Source organism: Hemiscyllium ocellatum, chromosome 35 (genome assembly GCF_020745735.1).
Source record: "Hemiscyllium ocellatum isolate sHemOce1 chromosome 35, sHemOce1.pat.X.cur, whole genome shotgun sequence".
Classification (NCBI taxonomy): Eukaryota; Metazoa; Chordata; class Chondrichthyes; order Orectolobiformes; family Hemiscylliidae; genus Hemiscyllium; species Hemiscyllium ocellatum.
This window is the reverse complement of record NC_083435.1, coordinates 41,507,544-41,531,906: the sequence shown is the minus strand read 5'-3', so window position 1 is coordinate 41,531,906 and position 24,363 is coordinate 41,507,544. Positions and strand designations below refer to the sequence as shown.

At 44.4% G+C, this 24,363-nt stretch overlaps 1 protein-coding gene across 1 annotated transcript in view; it reads right to left on the bottom strand.

Annotated features, from left to right (window-relative positions):
• Window positions 1–2,335: 2,335 nt before the first annotated feature.
• The window catches only part of LOC132832798 (zinc finger protein 658B-like), an 85,683-nt gene continuing 63,655 nt past the window's right edge, over window positions 2,336–24,363 (bottom strand). Inside the window, exon 3 of the mRNA XM_060850953.1 lies at window positions 2,336–4,619. Coding sequence (XP_060706936.1) covers window positions 3,627–4,619 — 993 coding nt within the window. The 3' untranslated portion in view covers window positions 2,336–3,626. The remainder of the gene's footprint in view (window positions 4,620–24,363) is intronic.

The following is a 24,363-nucleotide window of genomic DNA, read 5'->3' as shown; positions in this document are numbered from 1 at the left end:
ATCACTTCCTTAATAATTGATTCCAATTATTTTTCAACAATAGATTTTAGGTGAAGCAGCCTATAGTTAACACTTTATGCATCTCTCCCTAATGACAATGAAAGACATTAGCCCTTCAAAAGGTCCAGAGTAGTCAATATGGATTCTTTGCCATAGTCTTTCTGGCCATTCCCATGAGCGTAATGGCACTAATGGAGGTAGGTTGTGAGCTCTATTTGACTGCACATATTCCCACCTCTAAATTTCAGAGTTGAACCCTGACCACTAAAAAGTAGCTTCTGGCTATCTCCTTCATGTGACAATGCTACAATTACCTTCGTGTAGTTGATTTAACACATTTCCTTAGCCTTGTTGGAATGATGACTGTCATTCGCCCTAGTAAACATCTTGCTTGTACAGATAGTTCTAGCTTTCATGTGACAAATGACTTCAGTTCTGGAGTAGTTCCTGAGATCTTGCCAACAAGGACCATGTCCACCACTTTGATAGCAATGGATCATCTCTGGTGTACTTAACTTGTCCTTCATTATTGGACTGTTCTCCAATTGATCAAAATGGAAAAAGTCTACATTCCGGACTGTTGGAGTTGACTTATTTGGAAAAGGCAATCTAGAGAGCCCATCAGCATTCCCATGTAAGTTGGATTGCTGATAGATAATTTAATACATGTCAGAGGATAGCAATAACATCCAACACTGCATACAGTTCGCTGCTCGAGAAGTATCCCTTTAATGGAATGTGGATATTGTTGGCTAAGCCAGGATTTATTATCCACCCATATCGCCCTGGAGAATGTGGTTGTGAACCACCTTGTTGAACTGTTACTATGCTTAGAATATAGGGGCATCCACAGTGTTGGATGACTCTTTTACAGGGCCCTTTTCCCTTCTCTGCCTTTGTAGCACCCCACTCTCTTTCTGGCCTTGTAGCACCCACTCACCCCTTCACTTCCCTGTACTTGAAGCCTCACTTTCCTTTTCTCTACCAACTTGCAACCTCACCCACCCTTCTCCATCTATTTGCAGACTGTCTCCCTTTTCCATTCTGTGCAGCACCCCCCCCCAACCTTTTGCAGCCTCCACTCCCATGCCCCACCCTTCAATAACCTCCTTCTCCCTCCTCATCCTTTTGCATTCTTCCTCCCTTTCACATGGAGCCTCATGTATTTATGAGCCTTCCCCATTCTTCTGCAGTCTCTCCCTTCCACACTCTCTTGCAAGCTTCACTTTCCCTGTCCCACCATTTTGAAGCCTGCCTGGTCCAAACCTCATTCTCCCTGTCACACCCTTTTCCAGCCTCCCTTTCCCCTGCCTCCTTTCTCCATGCTTTTGCATTCTCCCTTTCCAACACCTTTGCAAGCCCATTCGTCTTGTTTGCCCCTTTGTGACCTCCGTCTCATCCCCAGTCTGTACCCTGGCAAGTGAACCAATCAAATTGGAACAGAGAATGTGTCCATCATACCTCAATGTAATAACAGTGTGATATACTCACCCTACACGCTTGCAAGGTTTGTTTCATAGCCTGGGGAGGATTTTGAATCATTCTTCAAATGCTTTGTGATTTTGGTTAATTCAAAGTTTGAAATCAGCTGAATATTGTATTCTCTGCTGTTTTACAAAACATCTGCATAGATTTACAATTGAATTCAACTCAGCCACACTAACCATGATTTAGCTGATGCATTGTGTTCCTCCTCACTGAAACACTCTGGATCCTCTAGTAAGAATCCCGCACATAATACATTGGTCAGTGTTACTGTGATTAGGATATTTTCTCCATCAATGGGGTTATAATTTCAGTCCACAGGAAGCAGTATGTCTCCTTAAGAGGGAAGGAGTTGCATTTCTTTTACAAACACAGCAAGTCAGAAAGCATTTCAAAGCCAAAGAAAGGTCATCACTTTCTGTTCTGCAGGAAACTTGGTACATAGCAAGCTCCAATGAACTGCAATGCAATCACGATAAAATTAAACTTAGCCAGGACATTGTCCCATCACTTTATATACTGTGTCTGGAGGACTCCCCACCCATCTCATTTGCCTGGGTTCTGCTCCCAACCAGTGACATTAAGCTCAATAATACAGGAGCATCCAAGTGAGTGAGGCAGGTAAGGATTGATCCTGAGCTAGGTGTGAGTCACCCAGGTTAATCAAACACTCCAGAGACAGTTTTGACTGAGTGTGACACTGTATCTAACATGTGCCATACCTTTTTTGTCAGTATATGATGGGCCAGTATAAATGTGCAGAAGTTATTCCAAACTGTAGACAGATGAACCCATACCTCCGTCTTATACGCCAAACTGTCTGTGGGGAAAAAATGGACACTGTTCACAATTCCTCTTTTTAATTATTTATTGTGACATTCATCAACTTACAAATGTGAGTCCTCTGCTCCCCTTCTGACTTAAACGAGGATCAAACTCACAAACATGTTCCTGGAAGATCTGAGTTGTAACCTCATTGTTAAAGCTTGTATTGTTGCTTTGGAAACAGTGTTGCTTTGGTTCTTGCTATCCCTTTAGTCTCATTGTCCAGTTTGAGTTCATCCAATCAGGTTTTGAGCAGTTCTGTACCCTGTACTGTGCAGTGCTGATATTGCTGGCCGCTTTTACTGCTATCTGTTTCTGCTGCTGTCTGTTTCTGCTCTTATTGCTCTCTGTTACTTCTACCATCTGCTACTATGACCACTCTTAGTGCTAAATACATGGTTCATAAAACTAACAAAAAAAAATCAGAGTTTGGGAGAAGATTTGTAGCTTGGGTGCTCGTTGTTGTGGTTCTGTTCGCCGAGTTGGGAATTTGTGTTGCAGACGTTTCGTCCCCTGTCTAGGTGACATCCTCAGTGCTTGGGAGCCTCCTGTGAAGCGCTTCTGAAGCGCTTTCCTCCGGCATTTATAGTGTTTTGTACCTGCCGCTTCTGGTTGTCAGTTCCAGCTGGCCGCTGCAATCAGATGCGTAACCATGGTCATCACAAACACGTCCTCAAATCTGTATCATCTCACATACTGTAATAATCTCATATCTTGGTTCATGATCAGTGCATTAAAATAGGAAGCTGGTTCCAATGGGGTAGATCTTGGTTATTAGATCAGATCAGTTTCGATTTTATCAGAAAGTTCTCTGGAATGCTCATTTCCAAGGAATTTGAAGCACATACAAATGTGGTGGCTTTCATACAGCTTGCTACCTTATTGTTCGTTACAGTTCTATCGGGAGGTCAGAGGAGTTCAGAGATCAAGTCAAATTGTTCAACACTTATTGTGTGGTCTGAGGTTTCATTCATGGTCTCTTGACTGATCGACTGAAAAATCACTCATTGTGTCCAGTCAGGCTCTCAAACTCCCAAGACATGAGTTTGTTCAATTTCTGAAAGCTATCCAGAACAAATGGTCTTGTGGTCTTCTTCAAGGTTCTTTAAGTGATAGCTTATTTTACCTCAAATGTAGTCTTACTAAACAACCTGTTACAATCCCAATTTAAATGTGGAGTGGTTATTCCTTCAAGGTAATTTCACTGTTGCACGTTCTGGGGAAAGAAATTATTCCTCAGTTCGCCTGTGAATCAAGTGGGGTCCCAGGAGATTTGAGGATGTACCAAATCTATTTTGCAACGCTAACATGTAAGGTCACTCCTGTTTGTGGATTTTCTGATGGAGCAGGAGGCTTGATGATCTCGAGAACGATTTGTCACACACCTCACAGTTAAATGGTTTCTCTCCTGTATGAATACGTTGGTGCATATGAAGATCTGGTGATGACAAGAATGATTTGTTGCATAGCTCACATTTGAACGGTTTCTCGCCTGTGTGAATCCTCTGATGGACCAAGAGGTTTGATGACCATGAGAATGATTTATTGCACACCTCACACCTGAACGGTTTCTCCCTTGTGTGAAAGCGTTGGTGAACGCGGAGATTTGATGATGTCAAGAATGATTTGTCACACACGTTGCACGTAAACGGTTTCTCCCCTGTGTGAATGCGCTGGTGTCGGCGAAGGGTTGATGCATCCGAAAATGACTTTTCACACACCTCACACATGAATGGTTTTTGCCCTGTGTGAATACGTTGGTGTCCACGGAGGTGTGCTGGCTGTGAGAATGATTTCTCACACACATCACAGGAGAATGGTCTCTCCCCTGTGTGAGTGCGTTGGTGTTTGAGAAGGCTGTCGGACTGTGAGAATGACTTGTTACACATCTCGCATGTGAATGATTTGTCTCCCGTGTGAATGCATTGGTGTCTCCGGAGGTGCGATAAGTATGAGAATGATTTGTCACACTCCTGACAGGGGAATGGTTTCTCCCCTGTGTGAATGCGTTTATGCCTTATAAGGCTCGATAAGTATGAGAATGATTTGTTACACATTTCACATGCAAACGGTTTCTCCCCGGTGTGAATGCGTTGGTGTACTCGGAGGTTGGATAAGATTGAGAATGATTTCTCACACACATCACATGTGAATGGCTTCTGCCCTGTGTGAATTCTCTGGTGCCTCACGAGATGGGAGGAGTGAGTGAAAGCCTTCTCACAAACCTCACATTTGAATGGTTTCTCCCCTGTGTGAATCATCTGGTGTCTCAAGAGGGTTGTCGATATCGCAAATGCTTTACCGCACACCTCACATTTGAAGGGTTTTACTTCCATGTAGCTGTCCTTCTATCATCAATTATACTGCAGATAAATCGTACATGTCAGGGACCTTACAGGCCTCTGGTGCCCTCATCACACAACTCAACACTCGAACAGCCTCTCCCCTGTAGGAATGAGTCAGGGGTTCACGAGGCTCAATGAATGACTGAAGCTCTCACCACACTCGGAGCACACACACTTCCTCCCAGCCTCACTCTGACCGCTCACCCACAGCCGAACCTTCAGAAAGAGTTGGTTCTGATGGAAGGTTCCCCACCACTGACCAGTTTCAGATCTGATAATGCATCAAAGCTCCCCTGATCAGACTGATTTCTAGACGATGGTTTCACTGTCCAACCTTCTCTGTGTTGAGCAATGCTGTGAAGGGATTAGATGTCTTCCCACAGTTGTGCAGTTGTTCCTTGGGTGATGGTCAGGATCTGTGGTGTAGTACAGTATAATCCTCCTGTAAAACAAGAAAAGGAAACATGATTTCCAACAATTCTCTTTCCCTCTTTGCTGAGGGGGCTGACTCCTCGGTTAGAGACTGTTCCACAGTGAGTGGCAGTCTGCTATTCCCTGTGTGGGGAAATCAGGTACAAGTTCTTTCTTTTTCCTCACTTTACTGTCATATACACTGTTTGCTGTAGGGACACTGGATGGTGACCAGGACAGACAATTTGACGTAATCCTGAAAACATAAATGTTGTCCTTAGAGAAAGGGAACCTGCTGCAACTTCCCAGTTGTGTCTACATGTGTATCCAGGCCCGCACAACACGATTGACTCTATACTGCCCTCTGAAATGGCTGAGCAAACTTTAAGAAACACTGAATCGTATTAATTAGGAACCATCTCAGACTCCACCATCATCACTCATAGGAATGAACCATCCCACTGGTAGGTGGAGACGTCCTCAATATTGACTCCATAGATTGTCAGGGCTTCAGACCAAACAAGTTCAAGGAAAACTACCAGTCCCCTCCCTACTTATGAACAAGTAATTCACCATCTTCATCATGACAATGGATAGAGACGAAGGACAGATCCCAAATCCCCAAGGTCCACGGGGTGCAGTGAGCCATCAGCAGCAGCAGGTTTGTATTCCCACCACAATCCCACAGCCCGGCGCAACCCTCATTCCATGATTATCATTAAATCAGCAGATAGACAGCTCAAGGACACGACTGGGAACAGTCCAGGTTTGAACCTAGTGTTCAATTCTCCCCAACTGTCAAGAAGGTTCAATTCAGGAGTGTGTCATCAATGTGATTTGTTAGATAATTATGTTTAATTTGTATTTATCATTTAAAAGCAAACAGAATAAACTGGAAAAGAAGGTTTCTCAGAGCTGAGTCGCTAAGCCAGGAGCCCAGACTGGTTTTAAATCCCACATGACAAATGGTTACACTTGATCCTATAAGAATATAGAATAAAAAAGCTCTCACAATGGTGACCACGTTACAATTGTCGATTAGGATCCTTCATGAACGGGTATCTGCCTCTGACCCAGTCTGGACGACCTGTGAATCCAGACTCCCAAAAACAGGGTTGACACTTTACTGCCTTCTGAACAATTTGAGATGGACATTTGATGCTGGTCTAACCTGCAATGCCCCCAGCCCATGACCAAATAGAAAAAAAAAGCTGCTTAACTGCCTGGCAAGAGATCAAATGGTCTGGGTACCATGGAGAAAGGTTGGAATTTGCTGAGCAAGATGCTGACCAAAGCAAGAGACAAGCAGGAGTGTGCATGGTGTAACATGAGGGTACTTGAAGGTTTTTTTTTAATTTAAATGCAAGCCTTTATGTTCTTTTCTGAGGAGGTGACAGGGCTGGGTGATGGGTGGACATATAGGGATTTGAGAAGACAGGAAATGTCCAGAAGCCCAAAACACAGCAAGATCTGATCATTCACTGAATAATTAACTTAAAAGTCACCACAGTCCTACTGTACCACTGGCTACTTTCTCATTACAGAGAGAGAAAACTGGTGATGGTTTTAGTCTAAGGGTCACTGTGCCTCAGATGGGATGGGGGGGTGGGGTGGGGTTGAGAAGGATCCTTTATGGTAACCTCAGCTGGTGTGGGAATTGAATCCAAGTTGGTGGGTATTATTCTACATTGCAAATGCACTATCCAGCCAAGTGAATAAACCACCAGCTCCCAACACACGCACACAGAACTCAACAATCAGAAATCAATAAGAATCCAAAGTCAAATCTGCACCTCCCACACAATGATACCTCAACTTCACATATTCAGGAATGAGCCAGCAAAAAAAGCTCAACCTGGTAAGGGATAGCATTCCAGTTGTACTGTGGGAGGATATTCCTGGAAAAATACATCCAGGGAAGTTATTTGAGTGGAACTGAGAAATAAGAAAGGGATGATCACTTTATTGGGATATTATAGATGTCCCAATAGTCAGAGGGAAATTGAGAAACAAATTTGTAAGGAGATCTCCATTACCTGTAAGAATAATTTGGTGGTTGTGGTAGGGATTTTAACTTTCCAGACATGGACTGGGATTGCCACAGTGTTAAGGGTTTAGATGGAGAGGAATGTGTAAAGTGGGCACAGGACAATTTTCTGATTCAGCATGCAGATGCACCTACAAGAGAAGGTGCAAAATTTGACCTACTCTTGGGAAATAAGGCAGGGCACGTGACTGAGGTGTCAGTGCGGGAACACTTTGGGGCCAGCAATCATAATTCTATTAGTATTACAGTAGTAATGGAAAAGGAGTGAATCCTCAGAAGAGTTTAAAGGCAGTAGGAGTATACTTAAGAGAGAGATCAGAAGGGCAAAAAGGGGACATGAGATAGCTTTGACACAGACAGTTAAGGAGAATCCAAAGGGTTTTTATAAATACATTCAGGACAAAAGGGAACTAAGGAGAGAATAGGGCCTCTCAAAGATCAGTCTTTGTGTGAAACCACAGGAGATGGGCAAGATACGAAACGAGTACTTTGCATCAGTATTTACTGTTGAAAAGGACATGGAAGATATAGAAAGTAGGGAAACAGATGGTGATATCTTGAAAAATAGTGCTAGATGTCTTGAAATGCATAAACGTGCATAAAACCCCAGGACCTGATCATGTGTACCTAGAACTCTGTGGGAAGCTGGGGAAGTGCGTCCTGGGCCTCTTACTGAAATATTGGTATCAATGATAGTCACTGGTGAGGTGCCAGAAGACCAGAGGTTGACTAATGCGGTGTCACTGTTGAAGATAGGTGGTAAAGACAAGTCAGGGAACTATCGAACAGTGAGCCTGACGTCAGTGGTGGGCAAGTTGTTGGAGGGAATCCTGAGGGACAGGATGTACATGTATTCAGAAAGGCAAAGACTGATTAGGGTTGGTGAGCATAGCTTTGTGCGTGGGAAATCAAGTCTCACAAATTTGATTGAGTTTTTTGAAGAAGTAACAAAGAGGATTGATGAGGGCAGAGCAACAGATGTGATCTATATGGACTTCAGTAAGGCTTTTGGCAAGTTCCCCATGGGATACTAGTTAGCAAGGTTAGATCTCATGGAATACAGGGAGAACTAGCCATTTGGATACAGAACTGGTTCACAGGTAGAAGACAGAAGGTGGTGGTGGAGGGTTGTTTTTCAGACTGGAGGCCTGTGACCATTGGAGTGCCGCAAGGATCGGTGCTGGGTCCACTACTTTTCATCATTTATACAAATGATTTGGATGTGAGCATAAGAGGTATGGTTAGTAAGTTTGCAGATGACACCAAAATTAGAGATGCAGTGGAGAGCAAAGGTTATCTCAGATTACAACGGGATCTTGGTCAGATGGACCAGTGGGCTAAGAAGCAGCAGATGGAGTTAAATTTAGATAAATGTGAATGCTGCATTTTGGGAAAGCAGATCTTAGCAGGACTTATACACTTAACAGTAAGGCCCTAGGGAGTGTTGCAGAACAAAGAGACCTTGGAGTGCAGGTTCATAGCTCCTTGAAAGTGGAGTCACAGGTAGATAGGATAGTGAAGAAGGCATTTGGTATGCTTTCCTTTACTGGTCAGAGTACTGAGTACAGGAGTTAGGAGGTCATGTTGCGGCTGTACAGGACATTGGTTAGGCCACTGTTGGAATAATGTGTGCAATTCTGGTCTCCTTCCGATCGGAAAGATGTTGTGGAACCCGAAAGGGTTCAGAAAAGATTTACAAGGATGTTGCCAGGGTTGAAGGATTTGAACGATAGGAGACGTTGAATAGGTTGGGGCTGTGTTCCCTGGAGCGTTGGAGACTGAGGGGTGACCCTATCGAGGTTTATAAAATCCTGAGGGGCATGGATAGGATAAATAGGCAAAGTCTTTTCCCTGGGGTGGGGGAGTCCAGAACTAGAGGGCATAGGTTTAGGGTGAGAGGGGAAAGATATAAAAGAGACCTAAGGGTCAACGTTTTCACACAGTGGGTGATATGTGTATGGAACGAAATGCCAGAGGAAGTTGTGGAGGCTCATACAATTACAACATTTAAAAGGTATCTGGATGGGTATATGAATAGGAAGGGTTTGGAGGGATATGAGCCAGTTGCTGGCAGGTGGGACCAACTTGGGTTGGGATATCTGGTCAGCATGGACAGGTTGGAACAGAGGGTCTTTTTCTGTGCTGTACATCTCTATGACTCTATGGAAATCAGAGGGAAATGCTTCCAATAAACACACTCAATATCCAACACACAGCTCCAGTCACACAGTTCAGCACAAAGTAGGTAAAAACAAGGACTGCAGATGCTGGAAACCAGAGTCTAGATTAGAGTGGTGCTGGAAAAGCATAGCAGGTCAGGCAGCATCCGAGGAGCAGGAAAATCAATGTTTTGGGCAAAAGCCCTTCATCAGGAATAAAGGGAGGGTGCCTGCAGAGTGGAGAGATAAATGAGAGGGGGGTGAGGGTGGGGAGAAAGTAGCATAGAGTACAGTAGGTGAATGGGGGTGTGGATGGAGGTGATAGGAAAGAGAGGAGGGTGAGGGAAGGTACCAAAGAGTGCAATGGATGAATGGGGATCAGGATGGAGGTGATAGGTCAGAGGAGAGAGGTGGAAAGGAAGATAGGCAGGTAGGACAGGTCATGAGGGCAGTGCTGAACTGGAAGGTTGGAGCTGAGGTGAGGTGGGGGAAGGGGAAATGAGGAAATTGTGAAATTCACATTGATGCCATGGGGTTGAAGTGTTCCAAGGCGGAAGATGAGGCGTTCTCCCTCCAGGCATCGGGTGATGAGGGAACGCCAATGGAGGAGGCCCAGGACCTGCATGTTCTCAGCAGAGTGGGAGGGGGAGTTGAAATGTTGGGCCACAGGGCGGTGGGGTTGATTGGTGTGGTTGCGATCCCAAAGGCGTCTTCCATATCCATCAAAGTTTTACCTGCACATCCACTAATATCATTTATTGTATCCGTTGTTCCTGATGCGGTCTCCTCTACACTGGGGAGACTGGATGCCTCCTAGTAGAGCACTTTAGGGACCATCTCCGGGACACCCACACCAATCAACTCCACTGTCCTGTGGCCCAACATTTCAACTCCCCCTCCCACTCTGCTGAGGACATGGAGCTCCTGGGCCTCCTCTGCCACCGCTCCCTCACCACCCGACACCTGGAGGAAGAACGCCTCATCTTCCACCTCGGAACACTTCAACCCCAGGGCATCAATATGGATTTCACCAGTTTCCTCATTTACCCTTCCCCCACCTCACCCCAGCTCCAACCTTCCAGCTCAGCACCGCCCTCATGACCTGTCCTACCTGTCTATCCTCTTTTCCACCTAACAACTCCACCCTCCTCTCCGACCTATCACCTTCATCCCCTCCCCCACTCAACTACTGTACTCTATGCTACTTTCTCCCCACTCCCACCCCCCTCTCATTTATCTCTCCACTCTACAGGCACCCTGCCTTTATTCCTGATGAAGGGCTTTTGCCCGAAACGTTGATTTTCCTGCTCCTTGGATGGTGCCTGACCTGCTGGGCTAGTTCAGCACAAAGCACCGAGTAAACAGCTCTCTCAGCTGGATCTTCTCACACAGCATAAGGGACATTTCCACCCCTGATTACCCACAGGATAGTCAGACTGCCTGAAGATTGGTGTGGATATTATGGGATACAATTTGTATAAAAGCTGCTCCTTCACTCACCATCTCCTCACTTGGTTTTCAGTCCCTATAGGAAGTGAACCAGCTCTGGAAGAGGAAGAGGAGACAATGGGCAGAGTGGGTGGGCTCTCTGATTGACGTCTCACAGTCAATCCAAATATTTCTGGAGCAACATGAGTTTCCTGAAACTTGGGAAACTGACCGGGGAAATGGAGGTGACTTTGAGCAGCAGATCAGGTGGGGATTTAAACTTGTCACTGTCTCATCTGAATAAAACCTCACTTATTGCAGCTGCTGTCTCAGTTTCCCTGGTAAATGTTTGACAGAGAATTCTAGTGTGGGAATAGCATCTTTCACCCTCAAAGAGTTTCAAACTGATAACATCAGTCTGGGATGTGTTTGACACCGGGTCAAAATATACAGCGTCCAAAACAGCAATAAGGAAACCATTATTATCCTTGAAGCCTCTTGATTCGACTATTCCAGTGCTTCTCTGGCTGCTGCCACATCTCACATTGTGAACCTGAGCTCCTCCAAAACTCTGTTTTTGACTGTGACTGAGACCTGTTTCCCAAACAGCTCTGTGCTCATTCATCTACATTGCCTCCTGGTCAAACAATACCTCGACTTTAAAATTTTCCTTGTTTAGAAATGCCTGCATGGCCTCACCTTTCCCTGTCCCTATAATCTCCGTAGCAATTCAGCTACGCTTAAAAGAGATACACTGATTAAAATATCTTTTAAAGTTTTCTTTAAACATTTCACTTCCATTATTTTAAATTTTAAGTTCCCTTTTGCACCTCTGATCACCTGCTGTTTTGAACCCTTGGTATCTTCCATAAGCTTCCATTTTTCTCGTAATTCAATTATGTCTATCCTTTGATATCCCGGGTTCACAGATTTGATGGTCCCATCATTTCTCTCTCCTGGTAAGTCTTGGCCCTGTACACTCCCTGTTTTTCCTTCTTGAATGCATCCCATTATTCTGAGGCATATTTACTTGACAGTATCTTCTCCCAGTCCATTCCAACCAAAAACACTTTCTTAACCATGTCTCAGTGACAGCAATGACATCATGACTCCATGTTTTAATTTGTTCCTGCAAATCATCTGGCTTGTTTGTCAGATTTCTTGCATTAAAATTAATGCCATTTAACCTTGCCATGCTCCCTTGTGCCTTTACTGACCTGTAATATCTCTGCCTTACTGACTCACTTGCTGTCATTTCTCATTTCTAATTTCTATTCCCCCGCTGAACATTCTCATCCCCCTGCCAATTTAGTTTAAACCCTCCCTAACGAAACTAACAAACCTATCTGCAAGGACGCTGGTCCCATTTCAGTTCAGATGCATCCCTCTCATCTTATACAGGTCCCACTGCCCCCAAAAATGGCCCCAATATCCCAGAAATCTAAAGCGCTTCATCCTGCACCATCATTCTAGCTGCAAATTCATCTGGACTAACCTCCTATACCTATGCTCACTTGCAAGTGGCACTGGTTGTAATCCACAGATTACTAGCTTTTCAGTCCTGTTCTTTAATCTTCCAAGTCCAGGACCCCATCCCTTTTCCTACCTATGTGGTTGGCACCAATACGTGTCACAATCTTTATCTCTTTGCACTCCCCCTTCAGAATGCCCTTCATATGTTCAGTGACATGGCTGATCCTGGTATCAGGGAGGCAACCATACCATCCTGGAGTCTGTTTTGAGGCCAAAGAAACGTCTGTCTGTTTCCTTTATGAATGAGTCCACTACTATAACCCTGCCTTTCCTTATTCTCTCCTCTTCTGCAGGAGACATGGTGACATGAAAATGGCTGCCACTGTTGCTCACCTATACAGTGATCTACCCCAACAATATTCAAAACAGTATAATCTGTTAGAAAGGGGGATAATCACAGAAGATTTTGCACAACCTGCCTTTGGGTGCTGGCAAGTGGGACTAGATTGGGTTGGGATAACTGGTCGGCATGGAAGGGTTGGACCAAAGGGTATGTTTCCGTGCTGGACATCTCTATGACTCTACTCTGCCTCTTGGTGACCCATGCCCTTATTGCATGTTCAATCTGCACCTGTGTTGTGACCACATTAGTGGACATGCTACCCATGACTTTCTCAGCTTCACTGATGTTCCACTATGAATTCACCCACCGCTCCAGCTCCGAAATGTGGTTCGCACATCTTGCACACAGGTTCACCAAGGACACTTCCATATTTTGCCACATAGCACAGCAGGAGCATATCATGTCTGTGAGCTCTCTGCCATGACTTCTTTTAAGCTTCTGAGTAACTCTCTTTGCTAAAGAAAAGTGTTATGCTTATGTAACAATAAACTAACTTTCCTTACGTTGACTGTACTTCCCCGAACCCATTTTGCTTACTTGTATTCCTTTATTATTTTGGGCCTGACTTTCACTTATTCTAGTTGTTTCTCAATTATTCCAAAAATTATATAATTTTTTTTAAAATGTGAAGCCATCAAGACACCACTTTCCTTTGATATTGCAGTTTGATTTTACCATTTTGTAAGGGAAAGAGCCAGTATTGATTGGTGTTGCCAATGACAGCCAGTATGCTTAGTAATAGCTCCTCTTCAGTTTAAATGCCTAGGCCTTTCTCATGCCCTTTTTGTACTGTGTGGATTTTCTTCCTACTCTTCAGTTTCTGTACTTTTATTGAATGTTGTTCATGTTTCTTCCTCAAACACACTAATTCAATGGGCCTTTTTTGCCCCAGTTTCCTGCGTAAAGCTTCTTAATACCAGCAATTTGCTGCCATATCACTGTTTTTCCACACTGATGGCAATTTTGAGTTTGTGCTGGTGCAAGTCTCTCAGCGCCATTTTGTGAATTCTCATGTTCGAGCTGAGCAATTGAGATTCTTGGCTGCAATTTCTATTGCTACCTTTAAGTTTATTTTCCTTTATATTGGTCATCTCTTCTGGATTGCTTCATATCTTAGTAGTAAACACCAGTCTGTTTCCGATAACATCGATTAAATTGTCTCTGACTTCACAAAATTCCACTAACTTCTTGAAAATTGCTATGAACGGGGAGGTAGTTTCACCATAATCTGAACCTTTCAGCAATCATTGATGGTTTTGCTGAAAAATGGTTTCATAGCATTCAAACAATTTCTTCATAGGTTTTGGAACCTGACTTCTCTGGATGTCCCAGACTCCTCAGAAGGTTAAATGCTTTTGCCCCCTTTTGTACTCAAGAGTGTTGGGACAATTATATCTGCTTCGATTTTGTTAGCTTGAACAAAATCAGGATACCTGCAGGAGTTCCAGCTATCTGTATTTTCATCATACAGTCAATAATATAAAATACACAACACTTTATGGGCTGTGGGTAGTACTGGCTTGGCCAGTGTTAATTATTCATTAATTGCCCTGGAAAGTATAGTGGTGAACCACCTTCTTGAACCAGTGCTCAGGGTGCAAGGCCGTCTACATTGTTGGATGGTATTTCTGCAGTTTCCCTTTCTCTTCCGTGCCCTTGCAGCTCCCCACTGCCTCCCACTGTTGCCACCCTCTCCCTTTTCCACCTTTGCAGATCCCCTCTCTCTTCCTGGCCTTGCAGCACCTATTTCACTTTTCTGTAGCCCACACTTTCAGCCTCCCTATCACATCCTTTTACAAGCTTCCCTCTCCCTGTCTAATCTGTTTGCAGCTTTCATTTCCTTCTTCCATCCTTTTGCAGCCTACCTCTCACTTTCTGAAACATTTACAGCCTCCCTCTTCTTTCTGCAACCTTTTACAAGCCACCATCTCCCTTCCACATCCTTTTGCAGCCTACTTCTCACCTTCTGATACATTTACAGCCTCCCTCTTCTTTCTCTAACCTTTTACAAACCACCATCTCCCTTTCCCATCCTTTTGGAAAGCTCCCTCTCCCTTTCCCACCATTTTGCAAGCTGTTTGTCTTCATGACCCCTTCACCATCTCATCCCCAATGTGTACCTTGGTAAGTAAACCAATCAGAACGAAGCAGAGAACACGTGGGGGTAAGTCTCTACTGCCCTGAGTTTCCTCAGCCCATCTATATAATAACAGTATGATATTCACCTTACATTCTTCCAAGATTTGTTTCATTCTTTAAGAAGAACCTTGAATAATTTTTCTAATGCTTTATTATTTTTTGTCGACATGTCGGCCTAGTGGTGACACTGACAATAAGAGCCAACTTAGCCAAGACACCCTCCCTCACTCTCTGCACTGTGTCTGGAGGACACTCTCTCCCATTTGCCTGTGTTCTGCTGGCAAAAGCCGCATCCAATGACATGAAGGTCAGTGCTATAGGAGTATCTGAGTGACCAAGGCGGGCGAGTCATAGAGTCAGAGAGATGTACAGCACGAAACTGACTCTTTGGTCCAACTCGTCCATGCCGACCAGATATCCCAACCCAATCTAGTGCCACCTGGCCTATTTCCCTCCAAACCCTTCCTATTCATAGATCCATCCAGATGCCTTTTAAGTGTTGCAATTGTACTAACACCCACCACTTCCACTGGCAGCTCATTCCATTCACACATCACCTTTGCGTGAAAAAGTTGCGCTCTCCAGAGATATGCAGGTCAGGTGAATTGGCTATGCTAAATTGCCCATAGTGTTAGGTGCATTAGTCAGAGGGAATGGGTCTGGGTGGGTTACTCTTCTGAGAGTCGGTGTGGACTTGTTGGGCCAAAGGGCCTATTTCCACACTGTAGGAAATCTAATCTGTATCTTTCCCCTCTCACCCAAACCTATGCTCTTTAGTTCGGACTCCCCCATTCCAGGGAAGAGATTTGTCTATTTATCCTATCCATGCCCCTCATGATTTTATAAACCTCTATAAAGTCACCCCTCACCCTCTGACGCTCCAAGGAAAACAGCCCCACCATAGACTTATGTGCGTGTGTGTGTATGCATGAGAGAGAGAGAGTGTGAGTGTGTGCGTGTGGTGTGAGTGCACGTGACAGAGTGTGTGTTTGCGTGTGTGCATGCTTGGTGAAGTGTGCGTGAGCGTGAGAGGGTGTGTATGAGAAAGAGCATGTATATGACACAGGGCCTGCGTGAGTGTGAGAGTATGTAAGAGTTCATGTCTGTATGTGTGCTTTGTGTGTGTGTGTGAAAGAGTGTATCGTGCAGTGGGGTCACCTATCATGTGATATGAACCCAAGTTCCCAGTTGAGACCATTCTAATGGGTCCCAAACTTGGCTATCAGCCTCTGCTCAGCCACTCTGCACTGTTGCATATCCCAAAGTCTGTCTTGGAGGATGGTCACCTAAAGATCTGAGGCTGAATGTCCCTAACCACTGAAGTGTCCCCCAACTGGGACGGAACACCCCTGTCTGGCGATTGTTGTTCAGTGTCCATTCATCCATTGTCATAGCGTCTGCTTGGTCTCGCCAATGTACCAAGCCTCAGGGCATCCTTGCCCGCAGCGTATGAGATAGACAATGTTGGCCACGTCCCATGAGTACCTGCTGCGGTCATGATGAAGCAGCTGAAGATGGTTGGGGCTAGGAAACTACTATGAGGAACTCCTGCAGACATGTCCTGGAGCTGAGATGACTGACCTCCAACAACCACGACGATCTTCCTATGTGCCAGGTATGACTCGAATCAATGGACAACACTCCCTGATACCCATTGATTCCAGTTTTGCTGGGGCGCCCCAGGGAGGAGCCTCCTGGCACACAGGAAGATGGTCGTGGTTGTTGGAGATTAGTCATTTCAGCTCCAGGACATCTCCGCAGGAGTTCCTCAGGGTAGTGTCCTAGGCCCAAACATCTTCAGCTGCTTCACCAATGACTTTCCCTCTGTCACAAGATCAGAAGTGGGGATATTTGCCAATGATTATACAATGTCCTACACCCAATAGGAAGGTTGTATCCGGCCTCAAATACTGAAGCAGTCCATGTTCAAATGTAACAAGATCTGGATAACGTCCAGGCTTGGGCTGACAAATGACAAGTAACTTTCGAACCACACAAATAAAAGGCAATGACCATCCTCAAAAAGAGTCAATGTAACCACTGCCCCTTGACATTCAATGATGTTGCACTCACTGAATTCCCCAGTATCAACATCCTTGGAATACTCCACACTTGCCTGGATTGATGCAGCTTCAATAACACTCAAGCAGCTTGACACCACCCAGCACAAAGCAGCCCGTTTGTTCGGCACTATATCCACAAGCATCCACTCCCTCCTCCACCGACTCTCAGTAGCAACTGTGTATACTGCAGAAATTCACCAAAGATTCTTAGACAACAGCATTCAAACCCACAACCACTTCCATTGTGAAGGACAAGGGCAGAAGATCCATGAAAACAGCACCCACTTGCAAGCTCATCTCCAAAGTACTCACCATCCTGACTTGGAAATGTATTGCTGTTCCTTCACTGTCAATGGGCTAACGTTCTGGAATTCTCAGGCACTGTGGGTCAACACACCATATGTGGACTGCAGCCATTCAAGAAGGCAGCATACCACCACTTTCTCAAGGGAACTAGGGACAGGCAATAAAATGTAGGCCAGTCAGCAATGTCTTCGTCCCACAGGTGAATAAAAAAACCTCAAGAGATCAAATTTAAGAAGTGTAGAGATCCTAGAGTGATGGCCATGTAGGGCCATGGTCATTGACAATCTTTATTTTTTAGAGGGTTTTGTGTTCAAGTCCCACTCTAGGTCTTGAGCAGAGACTGACACTACAGTGTTATAGTGAGGGAGTGCTGCACTGTCAGAGATATTGTCTTTCAGACGGAATCTTAAACCAAAACCCCTTCTGCACGCTCTAATATCATGTAAAAGATGCACTGACAGTATTTTGAAGAACAGGGGTGTTATCCCTGGTGACCATTAAGCCCTCAGTCAACAGCACGAAAACAATCATATTCTCTGGTCATTACCTCATTGCTGTTTGTGCGAGCTTCCTGGGCACTCATTGGCTGCTACATTTCCTACAATAGTGACTATATTAGATGAGATTCCCTAAGGTGTGGAAACTGGCCCTTTGGCCCAACAAGTCCACACCAACTCTTCAAAGAAACCTACATGTTTTTGGACTGTGGGAGGAAACCCATGCAGACACGAGGAGAATGTGCAAACTCCACACAGACAGTTGCCCAAGGTGGGAATTGAACCAGGTTCCTGGCAGTGTGAGGCAGCAATGCTAACTGCTGAGCCACTGTGACTACATTTGAAAAGAACATAATTGGCTGCACTTTGGGACAACAAAGGTCAATGAGGTTCTACATGAATGCACTTTTATTTTCTGAGGAGATGAAAGAGATTGGGGTTGTGGAAGATCTTGGAGGAATTTGAGTAGAGAGGTAACGTCCAGATTCCAATTCATAGACTGAACTGACCATTCACAATCCACAGGATAATAACCAACTCCCAACTTTCTCACACACACACACACAAACAGAACTGAACAACAGACAATCAGTAAGAATCCTTCAGACACTCTGCATCTCCCAAATAATTACACCTCACCTTCTCATCTTCAGAAATGAGCCATCAACAAAACTCAGCCTGTAAATCAGAAGGGAAATGTTTCCAATAAACACACTCAATATCCAACACTCAGTTCCAGTCAAATAGTTTAGCACAAAGCACCACCCGTAAACAAGTCTCTCAGCTGGATCTTCTCACAGAACACAGGGGATATTTCCACCCTTGATTCAGGCACGTGTATGGAATGAGTTGCCAGAGGAAGTGGTGGAGGCTGGTACAATTGCAACATTTAAGAGGCATTTGGATGGGTATATGAATAGGAAGAGTTTGGAGGGATATGGGCCGGGTGCTGGCAGGTGGGACTAGATTGGGTTGGGATATCTGGTCGGTGTGGACAGGTTGGACCGAAGGGTCTGTTTCCATGCTGTACATCTCTGTGACTCTATGACTTTCCCGAAGCTTAGGAAACTGACCGGTGATATGGAGGTGACATTGAGCAGCAGATCAGGTGGCGATTTAAACTTGTCATTGTCCCAACTTAATAAACCTCACTTAATACGGCTGTTGTCTCAGTTTTCCTGGTAAATGTTTGACACATATTTTTCGTGTGGGAATGGCATTTTCCATAAAAAATAGAAGGAAGAGTCAAAATGATGATGGCTGATCATCCAATTCATTACCCTATTCCCTTTTACTCCCAAGATCCTTTCTTCTTTGTCATCTGAAGAACCACATCAAACTCTTTCTTGAAAACGCTCAATGTTTTGGCCTCAGTCATTTTCTGTGGCAGAGGGTTCTACAGGTCTGTGGAATTCCACTCTGAAGACATTGCAGAAGATATGGGTTGAAGAGATGTGTCCCTGTCAATGGTAGTGCCATTGTTGCAAGATTGCCAGCCGCATCCCACTCTCGAAGCCATCACTTTCCCTCCTCACCAAGGTCATCCTTCTCCTTGTCATCATCATCCCCCTTCTCATCCTCATTATGTTTCCCTTGTGCTTCAAAGTAAATCAAGACAGCACAAAAAAGAGGATTTTTATTTGTTTCATTCATGGGATGTAGGTGTCACTGTCTGGACCAGCATTTATTGTTCATTCTAAATTGCCCAGGGGGCAGTTCCACATTGCTGTGGGTCTAGAGTTACATGAAGACCACACCAGGTAAGGATGGCCGATGACCTTCCCTAAGGGATGTTAATGAACCAGAGAATTTTTTTTCCCCTGAAATCGGCAGTGGTTTTATGTCACCATTAAATTCTTATTTCCAGGCTGTTGAATTCAAACTCCACCATCTGCCTGGTGATAATACCACTTGGCCATTGCCAACTCCAGTTGACCAGTCGTAGCCTTCTGCAGAAGCAATTCACCTTTTGCCATTTGCCAGCTTTCTCCCACGACCCACCACCTTTTTTTTCTTGAAAGTGATCAATTCCCTTTTGAATCTCAATGAACCTGCCTCCAACAGTCTCTCAGGCGGAAATCCTCAGTCCTCCCTGCATGGAAAGTTTTTTTATCCCCTCAGGTCACCATCGATTCTTATCTGTGATATCCCTGATACTCTGGGAAGGAAGACGATGATAATAATGAGGAGCTGACGGGAGATTCTCGTGAGGAGGGAAGGAGGAGGAAAGAGAGGATTTGGGCTGATGGAATGTTGAGGGGATCGGGCTCGAAGGGAAAGAAACTGCGATCCTAGCTCCCGCCGCCAGGGGCCGCCAGAGGCCGCCATTTACAGGGGCGCACTTCCAACTGCGGCACTGCGCACGTGACAGATGCTCCGGCTCGGAATCGAACTCCTCAAGCTGTGCGTCCAACCGCCGATGCACGGGTCAGAACTGCAACTCCTGTCAGACACCGCGGGTCAGAACTGCAACTCCCGTCAGACACTGCGGGTCGGTTCTCTGCGATTCTGTACAATGGTCCCTCGTTGCTCATGCGGAATGCCCACATGCATCATGGGTAATGTAGTTCGGAGCGGGGCTGTGAGCGGTTTGGATGAGTTGAGCTGAGTCCCTGAGGGGGTTTTAAACAACCTCAGTGAGGGGGGAGCTTTCTGGGTTTGGGGCTGTAATTCAGTCACGTTTGAGGAGATGGCCTGTCCCTCCCTCCATCAAACACAGGAAGACACTTCCAGAGAAAATCTCTCCAACATTTTCTCACTTAAATGTGAGTTTTCGTTGCAATTTCTGACATGTTTCTGGAGATGTTGGGTTTTCACAAGGAATTAAAGTGTTGAGTTAGTTTGTGTGAAACCCGCTCTAATGGTCACTGTGGAGTCTGTTGTTGTCCCATCAGATAAATTGCATCCCCTTGTTATTGGTCACTGCAACCAGCAATTTGTTGTTGAGGTTTTATAGTCAATGTGTCATAGAGGTGGACAGCACGGCAAGAAATCCTTCAGTCCAACTTGTCCATGTTAATCAGATATCCTAAATTAATCTAATCCCATTTGGCAGAACTTGGCCCATATCCCTCCAAACCCTTCCTATTCATATACCCATCCAGATGCCTTTTAAATATTGTAAGTGTACCAGCCTCCACCACTTCCTCTGGCAGCTCATTGTGTGAAACAATTGCCCCTTAGGTCCCTTTTGAATCTTTCTCCCGTCACCCTAAGCCCATGCCATTTTGACTTTCTCAGTAATTTCAACAGCAAGGTGAATTTGGGCTCTGAGCTGAATTCCTGATTGGTTTGGTCTCCCGATACAGAGAATGGCAAGAAAGAGTGCACCACAATTCTGGATTTTACATCTCAGACATGTGGAGGGTATACATTCTCTTACACAGCTCATGAGGAACTATTGTTGAGAAAGATCCAGATTCTGATATTTTCAATATCGGTAATTGGTTTTGTCTTTTGTTTTTAGGTTCCTCAGAATCCAGTAACACTGTCACATTTGGAGTTCCTCAGATGGTAAGTTTGCTGCTAAAAGGATTATTCGTAACATGAATGAGAGGGTAATATTTAACAATCTCTGCTCCCACTCCATCACCTCAATCAGCATGAATGGTGTTGTACAATGGAGAATTTGGCTGTTGTACAATGGAGAATTTGGCGGAGCCATTTTCACAGCTACTGATGGACCCCAATAACTGTGAAGATATTAAACTCAGAACACGTTCAAGTTGATGAGGAGAAGCAGAGGATCTTGTTGAATTGAACTTTCAGAAGGCTTTCATTATGATCCCCACATAAATGATTATCATGATAAGTTAAACTGTATGGGATTGTTGGTGGTGTGCTGACATAGATATAGAACTGGTTACAAGTACAAAAAACAAAGAATAGGAATAAACAGGTCATTTCCAAGTGGTAGCCAGTGACTGCCATCATTGTCTGTGTTTGGCGCCAGCAATTCATAACACAGATTAATGATTTTGATCTTGGAACTGTTATGCACTGTAGTTGATGTATGTTCTGTTTTGAGGTGAATCATGTGAGCACTGGTGAATCATCAGTCAGGTTGTAAACTTGTTCAGACTTGTTTCGGCTTCTTAGAGAGAGGCACAGCTTTCGAATAAAGCTTTGGGTTGCAGCAAAGTTCACATGTTCTTAAGTCCTGGCTGGAGGCAGGTAACTGCCAAGCACAGAATGACTGGCAACGTGGGAGAGATTGACCATTGTGACGGAGAAGATTTAAAAAAAAGAATTTTGATTCTGCAGTGATTGTAATAAGATCAATCAGCTGGACCTCCCAGAATATGAGTTCCCTGATTGGGACTGTTAACATAGTCAATCAGGGAGCTCTGAATAAAAGTGGAGGGTCAGAGATATTGCCACTCTGATAACTGACTTGGACTCAGGCAGAAGTGAAGTCAAGAACTATTCATGTATAAATAAAGAGTGACTTAGTAACGGGTTATTTCAATGCAATGAGAGAAAAGTGTGATCGTGAAGAAACTTGTTTGTGACAGTCACATTTGAGTTGATTTGCTTTGATTGATAACTGTCATGTGTACTAAGGTACAGTGAAAAGTGTTGGCTTATGTGCTTTGCAGGCATTTGGTACTACACAAGTGCATCAGGGCAACAGAATAGAGTGCAGGATACAATGGTACGGCTGTCAAGAAAGTGATCTTTCAACGAGAGAGATCAACATTAACATTAAAGAGGTCCATTCAGAAGTCTGATAACAGCAGGGAAGAAGCTGTTATTGAATCTGTTCATACGTGTACGCAAACTGACGGAAGAGGGTTGACGAGAATATTACTGGGCGGGAAGGGTCTTCGATCATGTTGATTGCTTTCTTGGTGTAGCAGGAAGTATAGATGAGGCTCATATGCGTAATGGACTGGTCTGTGTTCACAACTGTCTATTGTTTCTTTCAGTCTTGGGAGGAACATTTGCCATATCATCTTGTGATGCACCCAAAAAGAATGCTTTCTCTGGTGCAGCTATAAAATTTGTAAGAGTTTTTATGGACATGTGCTTTCTTGACCATATTGTCAACATGGGTGGACTAGGACAGATTATTGGTATTTGTGACTCCCAGGAATTTGATGCTGTTGACCATCTCCACCTCAGCACCATTGCTTCCTAAAGTCAATGGCCAGTTCCTTCGTTTTGCAGGTGTTGATGGAGAGATTGTTGTCTTAACACCATGTTGTTGAGCACTGCATATCTCAAAACAGTGGCTTTGCCATCAAACCTGTAAATGGAGTGTGGGATTTGGCCACACAGTCGTGTGTGTATAAGGGGTATAGTAGGGGGCTGAGTATTGAGCCTTGTGGGGCTCAATACTCAGTGTTGAGGATTTTCATTGTCGCATATCATTATTGACTGCGGTCTGTTGGTGTAAGCATTTCTTACATCATGCCTTGTTCAATCCTGTTGTGAAGAACTGGGCCCAATATGTGGAAAGAATGTGTTATTTTTTTCGAGGCAAATGACATTGTGGCTGACACAAATCAATTAGTAATTCTCCTTAAAGCCTGTGGGGCTGCAGTTTTTCTTTAGTTATTAGGAGCCCAACTTTCCCTGAGGCACCAGATACTAAATCCTTTCAAGAATTGACGGATATTGTCAAGGAATATCATGACCCCAAACCCCAAGTTTCCTCTAATTCTAAGAAGCTATTATTTTTACTCAGCAATTTGAGAACCGGGAGAATTCGGATTGGATTTTTGACTAGGTTAAGGTAGCTGACAGAAGCCTGTAACTTTGGTTTAACCCTTAATGGAATGCTTAGAGACTGTCATTAATATGCAATTAATGATGTAATCATGCAAAAATACCTATTAGTTGAAGCTCAACTGGTTTTTAAACAGACACGACATCTGGCTTTATCTTTAGAAAATGAAGCAAATGGAGCATATGAGTTGCTGTGTATTCCGATGGTGTTTTTCCAAGACGGGGGGGGGGTGCATATGCCTAACAAGGGAAAACTGTGTTCCAGGTCCCTCAAATGACCTACTTGGGCTAGAGAGTCGTCAAGGCCAAGTTACACCCATTAGAAAATAAAATGAGGGTGATCAAAGATGCCCAGTTCCCACATCGGTACAGGGGTTTAGGTCAATTCTTGTGTTGGTCAATTATTATGGAAAGTTCATACGTAAACTGGCCTCCATCCTGGCACCTTTGCACCAACTCCTTTTTCAAAAAAAAGGGTCAGCCTTGGAAATCGTTGCACAGACAAGAAACAGTCGTTATTCTCAAAGGTATTGGACACGATGATCCCAAGAAAGATCTGGTATCAACATGAGACGCCTTCCCGTATGGCATCAGAATGGTATTAGCTCGTAGGCGGCCTAATGGAGAGAAACACCCAATAGCATTTACATCCAAGACTTTGACTAATGCGGAGTGTAAATACGCTCAGAAAGAGAAAGAAGCAGTGGTGGTCGTATTTGGAGTCAAAAGTTCCACCAGTGCATTTATGGATGAAAATTTGTGACAATCACAGACCACAAGCCATACTTAGTCTGCCTAAAGAGGACATGGCAGTGCCACCCAAAGCTTTAGGCTGCATTCAGTAGTGGGCTCTAATAGTAAGTGCTGAAAATTAGAAGTTAGAACTCAAAGTTAGGGTGGAACGGTGGCTCAGTAGTTAGCACTACTGCCTCACAGCACCAAGAACCTGGGTTTGATTGCAGCCACAGGGGAAAGTGAGGACTGCAGATGCTGGAGATCAGAGCTGAAAATGTGTTGCTGGAAAAGCGCAGCAGGTCAGGCAGTATCCTGAA